This window comes from Aphanomyces astaci, assembly GCF_000520075.1.
Source record: "Aphanomyces astaci strain APO3 unplaced genomic scaffold supercont1.56, whole genome shotgun sequence".
In the NCBI taxonomy this organism is placed as follows: domain Eukaryota; phylum Oomycota; class Saprolegniomycetes; order Saprolegniales; family Verrucalvaceae; genus Aphanomyces; species Aphanomyces astaci.
In genome coordinates this window covers 104532-116152 of record NW_009798319.1, presented here as the reverse complement: position 1 = coordinate 116152, position 11621 = coordinate 104532, and the positions used below count along the sequence as shown (strand labels likewise).

General features: G+C 46.9%; 2 protein-coding genes across 2 annotated transcripts; one reads left to right on the top strand and one right to left on the bottom strand.

Annotated features, from left to right (window-relative positions):
* Window positions 1–740: 740 nt before the first annotated feature.
* On the bottom strand, window positions 741–1138 carry H257_14290 (hypothetical protein; the record flags this gene model as incomplete). Its single annotated transcript, XM_009842059.1, has 2 exons — window positions 741–853; window positions 928–1138. The coding sequence occupies 2 exons, from the start codon at window positions 1136–1138 to the stop codon at window positions 741–743; spliced, it is 324 nt and encodes a 107-aa protein (XP_009840361.1).
* A 6060-nt stretch (window positions 1139–7198) lies between these two features.
* H257_14289 (hypothetical protein) lies at window positions 7199–7774 on the top strand (the record flags this gene model as incomplete). The annotated part of the gene is made up of 4 exons (XM_009842058.1): window positions 7199–7270; window positions 7319–7451; window positions 7495–7726; window positions 7750–7774. The coding sequence occupies 4 exons, from the start codon at window positions 7199–7201 to the stop codon at window positions 7772–7774; spliced, it is 462 nt and encodes a 153-aa protein (XP_009840360.1).
* Window positions 7775–11621: the final 3847 nt, after the last annotated feature.

The window sequence follows — 11621 nt, the reverse complement described above, 5'->3', positions numbered from 1 at the left end:
TATGTACTTGAGCATGGACATTTCCATACCAATACTGACACTGCTGGAATGGCTCTCAACAGGCGGGGTGCGAACTTCACCACTGACGAGGACTGCCAGCTAGTTTGTTCGTGGTTGAACATATCCCAAGATGAGTCTAAGGGGAGCGGGCATAAGGCCGAGCAGTTTTGGGCCCGCGTGGGGGCGACTATTGCAGCTATTGCGAAGGGAGGACATGGACGACGCTTGGGAGATCCTAAGCACGAGTAATGGACCACACCAAACACCGGGGCCAAGTGCGCACGTTAAAAGTGACCATAATGAACACCCAACAAACTTATTGCATTACTCCAGTATGTTGCTCCACCAGGTAGCTAAGGATCGTACTGTGCGATGGCAGTCCGGACGTTCATGCCTCGATGGTATTGCACAAGGTTGACCCCAAGCCTCCATAGTATCTGGAAGTGACAGTTATGCGGATTTTGTACCGTTTTACCGTTGGGGTTGCGCAAAAGTAAAATACAGTGACGGTAAACGTCAAAATACAGTCTGATTATACCGTCGCACCATTGGGGATGCCCTAAGTCCTCAAAACTACCCGTGGTGTGTTAGAAATAAGTACACAGAGTAATGATGTATAACACCAGATTTTGATGAACACATTCTTGTTGTATTTGTTTTGTTCGCCCATATAATCTGTTTACTGTCACCACAATAAAGTGTACAGAATGAATTTATACGTAACAGGATGTAATCCATAATCAATGCTCCTTGGTTGACACGGTGACGACCACGAGGGTTCCCGCGAGGTAGAAATTGAGAATCGCCGTTAAGTGCTTGGCGCCGTCCATTACGAATGGTGCGGTTGACAAGTCTTCGCACTTGTATCGTCATTTCCAGCACGGCCGCCCCGAGTGATTCACACACGGCAATGAAGTGCACACATACGTGGTGTCGCTTCCAGTATATACAAACGCACGTAGTTTTGTTGTTGAATCTGGTCACTTTCCAGCATTGTGGGGGTTGCAGATATTTCTCTATGCAGCGCAGGTTCCTGTTGATTGGATGGTGCCTCGGGGTCGCGACCTTGCCCGAACGCAACCTCGTCATCGTCATCTGGCGGTGCATTCAGATGTTGAGCTTGCCATGTCGCTGGCATGTCAATAATCCGTGCAGAAACTACCAGTAGGTGCTTGTTCAACAGACTTGCATAGTGTCGTTTTAGCCTTTCGCCAACTTCGACAGTTGTAGCCCATGGAAGTCGAAGGCGCGATTCCCGCCGCATGACCTTCATCGCCTCTTGTATTAAATGCGGGACATGGAGTTTGCCATTGTGAAGGAACTACCATTATTAGATTGCGTAAAGTAGTATGTATGTGTGGTTATGGGTAAACATCCACTTTTGAGCTCATTCGGGTTGTTTGTAAGGGGCGTTCCATTGGCACTATGGTACACTTGCCATTTCCAGAAACGTTCCTCGTTGACACAGCTGTAGGGACCACCAAAGGCAGCCACGTGTCGAAGAAATATGTTCTGAACTTGCGGTGTATACGATCAACAGACCATTTTTGATGCACCCGCTGCATTTCTTAAGACAATTGGTTGTAGTTTTCCGCCATATGTAACTTGTAAATGTCAAACGACATTTCGCACTATTTCGCCGAGGATAAACCATTTTGCTTCTCGTATCACTAGTACAAATTGCCAAAATATCAGCATAAATATCAGTCTATAACTATTCAATAGTGTTAGAAGTACCTTCTTCATGACGTGGAAGTAGCACATAAGGTATTGAACACCTGGTAGGATGAGACGCAGTGTATTAACCATCCCATGGTACTGAGCATGGTCTGCATCTCCCATATCGTACGCCACGTGGGTACGAAACAATTCAACAACTACGCAAAGTCTTGGTTGGTTCTCTGGGATGTGATGCACAAACAGAGCACGTGAAAATGGCCTGTGAAATCGGAGTATCCGAACACAAATAATGATACCCCGACTTGTTGGTATTGAACGTCGTGTCCACATGGAACAGAAAACATTAGATCTACTACTGCAATACAGACAGTTCGTGCCTTCGTTGCACGAGGTGGCGCATGTATGTTCCTGTAGTTCACGTGGCATTGCGTGCACATCACATATGTCCACAGTGGCTGTCGCAGACACCAAGCACACTCTAATCCTGTACGAAGCGTTGCATCGTGGCACAGCCAATTTGCCGTTGATGACATCTTGCGGACACACAGCGAGTATACTTGATTTGCATTTCATGCGGGTTAAAGCACGTACGGTGAAATGGGTCGCCATGGTTGACAGTGCAGCCTGTACGATTGCAAGTCGAAATACGATGCGAGGGCAGCGTATTAAAAAAGGCGCCAAGCTCTTGCTCGGCTAGCGTGGCGAGGTTAATGTACGCTCCCCAGCCATCTCGATGGACCTGTAGGCGAACGTTGTTCTAATTTGGCCTAGGAGCGTCAAGTTGTAATCCTCGTTTCGTTAAAATAATTGACATTAACCCAATGAAGAGCAAGCTACGTCAAATTGCCCAATGACGTTTTGATGCTAATGCCCATTTCAGCCACTCAGCAACGAGATAGGTCAAGCTGACCAGGATGGCAGGTTTAATATCAGGTTAGTTGATCTTAGGCATCTTTCGATTCGTTTATCATACAAGTCTATTAGTAAATCGCAATTCTTAGTGGGCCAATGGCCTTGTATATCATCGTTTTCTCAACCAACCAGTAACTAGAAATACGAATTAATAGTAAAACTTAGCTGGCCTATTTAAATCGTTAGCCAATCATAAAAGTGTCGAGAATATTTGTCCAATGACTTGATTTCCTCATAAGCCAATGAGAACAAGTAATGTAACATTATTGGCAAAAGGAAAATTCACATTTGGTCAATCGGTTAACTCATGCGCCAATCAATGGCAAGTATTATATCATTAAATGGTGTCATTCAAACACAGTGTTATGCCAAACAACACTGGTATTTGTATTAATACAGCTGTTACGGTTGTGTGTGTTGATTTTACAGGAATGCTGTTGTGCGATGTGTGTTGAACGCAAGTCAATTTGTTATAACAGTTATAACAATATTTAATTGTGTTATTCACTCAATGAAGCAATAATGTTAAGGCCCGGGTGTCGCGTCCGAGAGTAATCCTTGCACAAGAGAACCGTTAACCCATTATCCTGGTCGTTACTCCCAATGGCTGTAATGGCCCAGAGAACTAGTGCGTAGGATGGTGAAGTGCACGGCTTGCAACAGACCCCCCGAAGGGATTAGAGCGAACACTTGCCTAGTCGGAGGTAAAAAGCACAATGAACTGCCAGACACAATCATGTGAGGAAGTTCACTCTTAGCCAGTCAATACATAACATGTGATTCGTGCATAATCATGGTAGATATCACCACACGTCACTTGTTCTCCGTGAGACGCTTGACAGCTCCGAGGGTGAATGCCCGCCATAGGATTTTTTCGTTTTACATGTTATTCAGACCCAGCACTGGTCCTATACATGTGCGAAAAATTCGCAGTAAAACCAGTGTATCATTAAATATTCCTAAAGTTTACCTGAGATTCCCTAATTCTTCTGTGCAAAAACATTTGACTCCGTCCGACTCACCTAAGTCTTCACTAAGTCCCGAGAAGCCAGCTTCATGCTCGAGATGCCCAAATGCAAGTGGCGTCGCTCGTCTGTACCATTCCTGGGACACATCATCACGCCGGCTGGCATCAAAGTGTGCTGCGAGTCAAACCGCTCAAAGACGTGTCAGATGTCCGTGCCTTCAAGTTACTTCAGACGCTTCGTCCGAGACTACTCCAAGATTGCAGCACTACTTTCAGCCTTGGTCACAGACGAGACCTTCGTCTGGACGCCTGACTGCGAAGTAGTCCTTGACAAACTCAAACACAGTCTCGTCTCGCCTCCCATCCTCGCTCATCCCGACTTCGACCTGTCCTTGGATGTTTGGGTCGACGCAAGTCCTCATGATGGCAAGAACCCCGTCATTGCATACGCAAGCTAGTCTCTCTCCAAGGCCCAACAGAAGTGGATCACCAAATAGATGGGTATCAAATCGAATGCTGGGGCATCGTCTGGGCTCCGCGCAACTTCCGTCCATATCTTGACCGTCGACACTTCACCATCTACACCGACCATGAAGTTCTCATTTGTCTATTCAACCAAGGGTCCTGATCAGGCAACCAGAAACTTGCCAGATGGGCCATGGACATACAATGACTGGATTACACTGTGATAGACCGAGCAGGCGAACGCAATGGCGCTGCTGACGGACTATCACGTCTACCAGTTTGTCCGATCCAGACAAGAAGTATGAGACGTCTGGCCCAGACTGACCCAGACCTTACGATGGGGAAAACATCTAGTCGAACCAGGTCACCTTCGTCTGAAGCAATCTCCTCCCAGTCGAGTCTACCAGAACCAACCTTGAACAACGCCCCCCAGCTCATTGACTTGTACGACCGGGCTCAATCTTCGCCCCGACTGTACAACAAACAAGCCAACGACACTTGAATCTTAGAGTTGAGGGCTTACCTAGACGAAAGCGTTGTGCCCTTGGACCCTCACTTACTCAAACTCGTCGTTTGAAACAGTCAACAGTTCGTCGTCAGACAAGGCATAGTCTGCCGAAACATCACGTTCAAGACACCCCTTCGAAATCCCGAGCTCGTCCTCGTCCCGGTCATACCATACACGCTCGTAGAAGACGTGATTCATGCTTCCCACGCGTCTCGCTTGGCTGGACACCTCGGCTACATGAAGACTCGGAACGCCTCAGACAAACGGCTGCAATCGAGCTGATCCCCGAGGGCGACCAAGCACCCGACGACCGTCTACCCTCGTCCAGCTTTGTCGAACGCGTATCGTTTCCTGATGACGACGTAGCTTACTCGTCCAGCATGTCACCGATTTTTCGTGTAGTCGACCTACGTCGTCTGCCCAACTCCTGTGAAAAGGAGTACTTGGTAGAACATGCTGACGGCCTCAAATACTGGATGGCCGACTGACTGACTGCAAGCTGCCCGCGTACCGATCATTCATGGACGACTTTGAACCCTCCAGACGAATGAACATGGGATTGCCTCCACTTCGTCGTTCGAAACGATACAAAGAGCTCAATGTGGAGCTTAAATCGCTGGTACAAATTTGGAACGCTACGTGCTATCACGAACTACCCCTCGATCAAGTTCGAAGACTCAGGTCTGGCAGAGCGATTTTATCGAAATCAAATATATTACAAAACCGGCCTGTATCACGACGACTACCTTAACGATTCTTGGTCGCATGGACGTCGGCGGACGGACGTCCCAACACTTCAGTATTGCCCACAGGCTGTCCGGAACTCAAAATCTTGATTTGACCCAAAACCACCACGAACTCGCCTTCTAAATTGGACTCCGAGGAATTCTGTCTCGCCAGGCCTGTTGTTCGTGTGTTAGTGAGGTGGTAGCGTGCCTATTTTACTGTTAGCAAGCCCACTGCCGATTATGGATAGGAATATACACTGTACGTACTGAAATTGTAACGTACAGTGTACCGGTACACTTTACCTAGTTAAAACAATGTATTGCATACCGCTTTCCCTGTGAAATGTCATATAATATTTGGACTTGAAGTAATAAAATTGTAGAGAGGGCCACTCCAAACAGTGATCATTGATACAGTATGCCCAAATGCAGATTTTATGAAATTATTGGAAATGCTTCGAGCAAACGATATAAATATCTATTTATAAAAGCAAATAAGTATCATGCGTTCAAAGTACCTCTGAATAAGGTTGAAATTCTATAACAAAATTCCCCGAAAAATATCAACTAACCAAGGGTTTCATTGCTACGGTAAATAGTTTTATCCAATCATATCAATTTTGTCATCCCATTGGGCAAGACGTTCGGCAAATCATTGATTGTTTACGCTATCACCGAATGGGCCACTGAATTTGTATATACCTTGTATACTAGTATGGACAATTCCTATAAATCAGATATAGCTTGATATAATTATGCGGAAACACAGTGAAAATCAATCATCATAGTACTTCTTTGCTGTACTATAATATCTACTAAGTAGTATTTATAGTACAACAAAGAAGTACAACTACTACGTAGTAGTTGTACGGTACTATTAACTGTTAATAGTAATACTAATACTGTATTAGTACCATGTACTGTACTGTAGTATATACAGCGTCAAAGATCGTCCTTTACAGTACTGTTCTGTACTACTCCGGAGTTCCGCAGTACATTGTACTACCGTAGTATGTGCTAATCAAGTGAAGTACGTACAGTACTCCACGCGGATGTTACAGAATGGAGTAATTTTCAGTTTCGTCTGACTTGTTTTCGTCGGAGCTAGCTTCAGCCATATCGTCTGTGTATACAAGCTCTTCAGACGAACTTCGGGGCTCCATGGATAGATCACTCTCGTCGTCGAGGAGAGAGGCCAGTTCACGACGAGCGGTAGTCAAGGTAATATCGGCGGCCTCGTCCGAGTCTTCGGCCGCTTTGCTTCGTTTCTCCAAGTCTCGTTGCTCGGACGAGTTGGAGTGATGTTGGATTCGGTAGTTGATGTCTCGCTTCAACTGTTTCTGGACAGGGGTGCCTTGGGCAGGTTCAGGCTGACTTTTACACTTCAGAGCTGCTGCTAAGGAGGACTTCGTCGTCAGCCACGCTCACGAGGTCAAGTCTCGTATCGCTCGGGGCTGGGGCGGCTAGGGCGACATCCGTGTCGACTGCGATTGCTTGGACGGGAGGTGGATCAAGAGGTCTTTGCTCATCCAGGTGTGCTGGATTTCATGGTTTGGCAGGAGCTCCTTCTCCACCATTATTGTGACGGTCGTAGGGGTTAGACGCACAAAAGTTACGAAGGTCCGGAGGTTTGGACTTCAGGACCGGATACTCTCGGCTTGACCAAGAACACAGCAAGAAAAGAGTAGATCCAATGTTAGGCAAATGTAAAAGTGAACCATCTAAAAGCTAGCTAAAGCTGACGACCTTTGGGGAAAGGTCTGTAGAATAAAAGGCAAGACGGTCGAATTCGAAGGTAGTCGGCCCGTCGAATAATATACCTTTGCGATGGCAATACCACGAAGTGGTATAGTAGTATGAGCCCATGCTCCAGCGCCGCCACACTGCCCCCTCACACACGAGCCCCTCAAACCTTGCAGTCATTGTTGAATTTGCTATATGAAGACCATTGCCATTCTCGCGCTTGCCTCGACGGCTGCCGCCTTTGCCGCGGGGGATACCGCTGCCTCGGTACAAGGTCCTGACAGAAATCTCAGCACCGACACCCGAGTCCACTAGATCCAAGCCGACGCAAATCTCAACCGCAAGTGCCACACAACCAACGACGGGTACATCCCGACGTTGAAAGCTGGAACGTACACGGCCAGCAAATTCCACAGTTGTTTCCGCACGTCGAGCAATCTTCGAGTACGTGAATGCGTTAGTGGTGCACAACCCAACTGTGTTGAAAATAGAAGCGATTTCGACCACCGTCCAAGGCAAGATTATCTACGCGTACAAACTGACCAGCGGTGCGTCCAAGCCCAGGTCGTTGTACTACCAAAGTCTGCTCCACGCCCTGGAATGGATCGCGGGGTCGTTCAACTTGTTTGCGTTGTCTTCGATTCTGGACGACATTGCCAACAAGAAATACACGGCGGCGGACAAGTTCAACTTGTACTTTGTGCCGATCGCCAACATCGACGGGTACGACATCTCGTGGACAAAAGGCAAGCGGTTGCAGCGCAAGAATGACAACGAAGTTGACTTGAACCACAACTGTCCGACTCCTTCAAAACGTAATAAATACTGTAACGGGGTCCGGATAAAATCCGGACACAACATCCCATTGGTCATTTGTCAGTTCCAATCCTGTCCCGAGAGGACAGCTGGCACATCCAAGTGTCTGGAATCACTGGCTCTGCGACCTCCGTAGCAGCACCATTCATTTCACATGAAATGCATGACTGGTGCCATTACACCTGGTAGGAATCCAGATCGTCCATCGACCTTCCCCTCCGCCGCGCAATGTCCTCTGCACCATTCTCCTAGACTCACCTCGTTACGATCCGGCATATGCGTTCGGCCCTCGGAGAACATGAAACCTGGAGGTTGATCCACGCGCTGGCGCCTCCAGCACAGCTCCACCTGGTTGAAAGCTTTGTTCGCCTTGGCGAGAATGTCCGGTAAGACATTGTGGCGCAATTGCTTGCTTCCGAGCGCGATGCCGCGCTCAAATAGTTGCCGACCTCAACGCTCCAGGACGTGCTCTGGAGGATATCGTCCATAACACGATAGCACGCATGTACGCGCAATCAGCGTCGATCTTCTCGTGCGATCTTTCCAGTTATGCTATCCTCACTTTCGATACTCCCGCCTTGGGCGAAGGGGCGGGGTAACAGGCGTGTGACGTATGGGCAGAAACCACAACACCTCTTTGTGTAATTTTTCAGAAATATTTGGACAGTTTTTCGAACGACAGCTTTTGTGTGTTTGGTTACAAAATCTGACATATATAAATGGATATACGTCGAATTTCTGCAGTTTTCTGCCAGAAAAAAGTTTATACTGCAACTGTCCAATTTTTACGCCCAATATATTATTAATATTCCAGAAATAGTTCACGTGCCATCGTGGCATCCAGAGGTCACATCAAAATATTTTTTAACTATTTTCTCCCCTCCCAGATATTATAAAATAGTATTAGACATAGAAATTTCTGTGGCATCCAAACTAGTACTTTTGGAAAGACGGCGGTATTACCGTGTATTCGACTTTTGTGGTAGTATCTAGACCCGCCCTTTGTAATGATGAAATACTTGGATCCAGTGTAATATTTCTCCACTGTTGCGTGGACGCAGACTCGTTTTGAGGGGTGAACGAGCGGTTTTATCTAGTTGCTTAGGATCGCTGTTAATGGCAAGGGTTGTATGTATTCGAGAGGGTTGAGTTAAATACGATACACATGGACTGAATTCCTGCAATTGCCGCGATGGACTGAATTCCTGCAATTGTCTCGTCCGCTGTGTGTTCCAAGTATTGCATGAGAAACTCATTACGAGTTTACAGTTAGCCATCGGTGGCGGCCACATATCAGATCGTTTTGTGTATTATCCGTAGCTTACCGCGTTGCATTGGTGTCAACGACTCTAAGATGAGCCATCCCTTTGCAGTGGACTCGTTGATTCCATTTCCACGAGCAACGGTCTTCCAGGCTTGTCCGGCGACGTGTGCTGCGGCCACACGTCTCTTGGCAGAGAGTGGAACTCGCTTGTAGTGGCCACATCGAGGTGCCTACAAGGCATGTTAGCGGTAGATCGTTCTATACAGAGAGATTTACCCGAGTTTGTGGTGCAGGTATGGCCTATTCCATCGAGCTCAGATTTCAGAATGGTGAAAGCGCGCAAAACTCTTCGCGCGCTTCGATCTTTCTAGATTCTCAGCACGAATTATAATGATTGTTAGGTGATTTTAATTTTCGAAAGGTAAAATTATCCTGTGTTTGGGTGAATTTTAACACAAGTGAGGTGAAATATAACGGTTATATTTTACGTCTGGGTGAAATATACCAGTAATGGAGGTTGGGTGAATTAAAATGGGGGTTAGGTGAAATATATCCGCTGTTGGTGGAAATAATTTGAAATAAAGCTGAAATTAAACGCAAAATGGTGTAGTATTGGAGGAGTATACACGTAGACTATATAAGGTGATTGGCGAACATTGACTACCGTATATCCCGCAAATCTGTAACCATGCAAATGTTTTAGAAATAGTTACAACTTTACGGGAACACTTTAAACGTACCACTGTAGTTTCCGCTCAATTGCATCGTTTTGATTGGACAGAATGTTTAACCGCGCATACAATGAGCATGATTGACGAACACAAACCAAATGACTTCCGAGTCACGACGAAGTCGATCCACGTCTGGACAACGCAAAGCCATTTCATTGAGGTTTAAAGTAAAAGTGATACAAGCTTTCGAAGCTGCAACGGGTGCTCAGAAGACCTTCTATTGCATTGGGAAGGAATTCGGTGTCCAAACTGACCAAGTGTCTCGGTGGGTCAAGGCCAAGGACAAAATCAGCGCCAGGGCAGTGTTCAATCCGTCTGCATTGACCGTCAATGCTGGCCGCCCAGTGACCAACCCAGCAGTCGAGGCCGAAGTCCTTGAGTATTTCAACACTCTTCAGCAAGACGACATCGCCATCAGTACGAACATGCTCATCATTTAGGCCCTCAGTGTGGACTCGGAATTTCATGGCGGACAACCAAATGCGTTGAAGAAGTGGGTTTATATGTTCCTGCAACGACATAACTTGGTCATTCGCCGCCCAACCCGCCGGGCTCAAAAGCGATCGGGCCATTTGACGGCGTTTATGGAAGATTTTGGAACGACATTGGTCGCACGCTTCGCGCCGTTTGGAACGTTGGCGAACGTACCAGGGCGATGTTTTGTAAACATGGATGAGACACCTCTCCCTCTGGAGCCAGAGGTCAAGACAACGATCGCAACAAAGGGTTCAAGAACGGTGTCTGCACGCAAGTGTACGTGTTACTGTGTGCCTTGCAATCGCGGCGGATGGTAGCAAGCTACCACCATTTGTGGTATTCAAGGGAGTCCCGGGTGCTCGCATTGACTCGAGTCTTGGAGCGATCGTGCCAGCTGGCTTGTTCGCGACGTGTCAAGAGAAGGCCTTTATGGACTCGGACCTCACTGAAAAGTGGTTCAATATTGTTTGGAAGCCCCACGTCGCGAACGAAGCATCCAGTTTGTTGTTGTGGGATGACTTTGCTTGCCATAAAACCGCTCGGATTGGGCTCTTGTTGTCTAACATCGGCACAGAGTGGAAATTTTTCCAGGTATTTGATATATATTTTTGTACTCTATATATATATATAATATTTTTTTGGTGATTATTTGAGATATTTGATATACATTGAGGTGTTACAAAAATATCAATTCATGCAATTATCGAGTTATACGGATTTACTCGATTAGGAAATTCTGGACGCAAGAAAACCCGGACCGCCGAGGAAATCAAAGCCGCTGTTCAAGGGGTCCCTCAATACCATCGGCAGACGTGTCTTTTGTCAGGTGGGACCATTGGCTTCTCCAATATGCACGATTTGGTGCATATTGATGAAAAATGGTTCTACCTGACAAGAGTCAAAAAGAAGTTCTATGTCTATGACGACGAAGAAGTTGCAGCAAGGTTCGTCAAGTCGAAGAGCTTCATTACCAAGGTCATGTTTCTGGCCGCGGTTGCACGGCCACGCTACGACCCCACAAGGAAGACATTCTTCGACGGCAAGATCGGCGTGTGGCCTTTTGTTGAAGTCGTTGCCGCCAAACGCACAAGCAAGAATCGTGTCAAGGGTACCCCTGTGACCGTGCCACAAACGGTAAACAGCGATATTTATAAGGCCTTCGTGTTGGACAAGGTAGTTCCTGCCATATGTGAGCGATTCCCCTTCGGCGATCAAGGAAGAGGTGTACGAATCCAGCAAGATAACGCAAGTCCTCACCGTCACGTCACGACAGCGTTGCTTCGCAGTACGGGGGTTGAAAATATCACTGTTATCAACCAGCCACCGAATA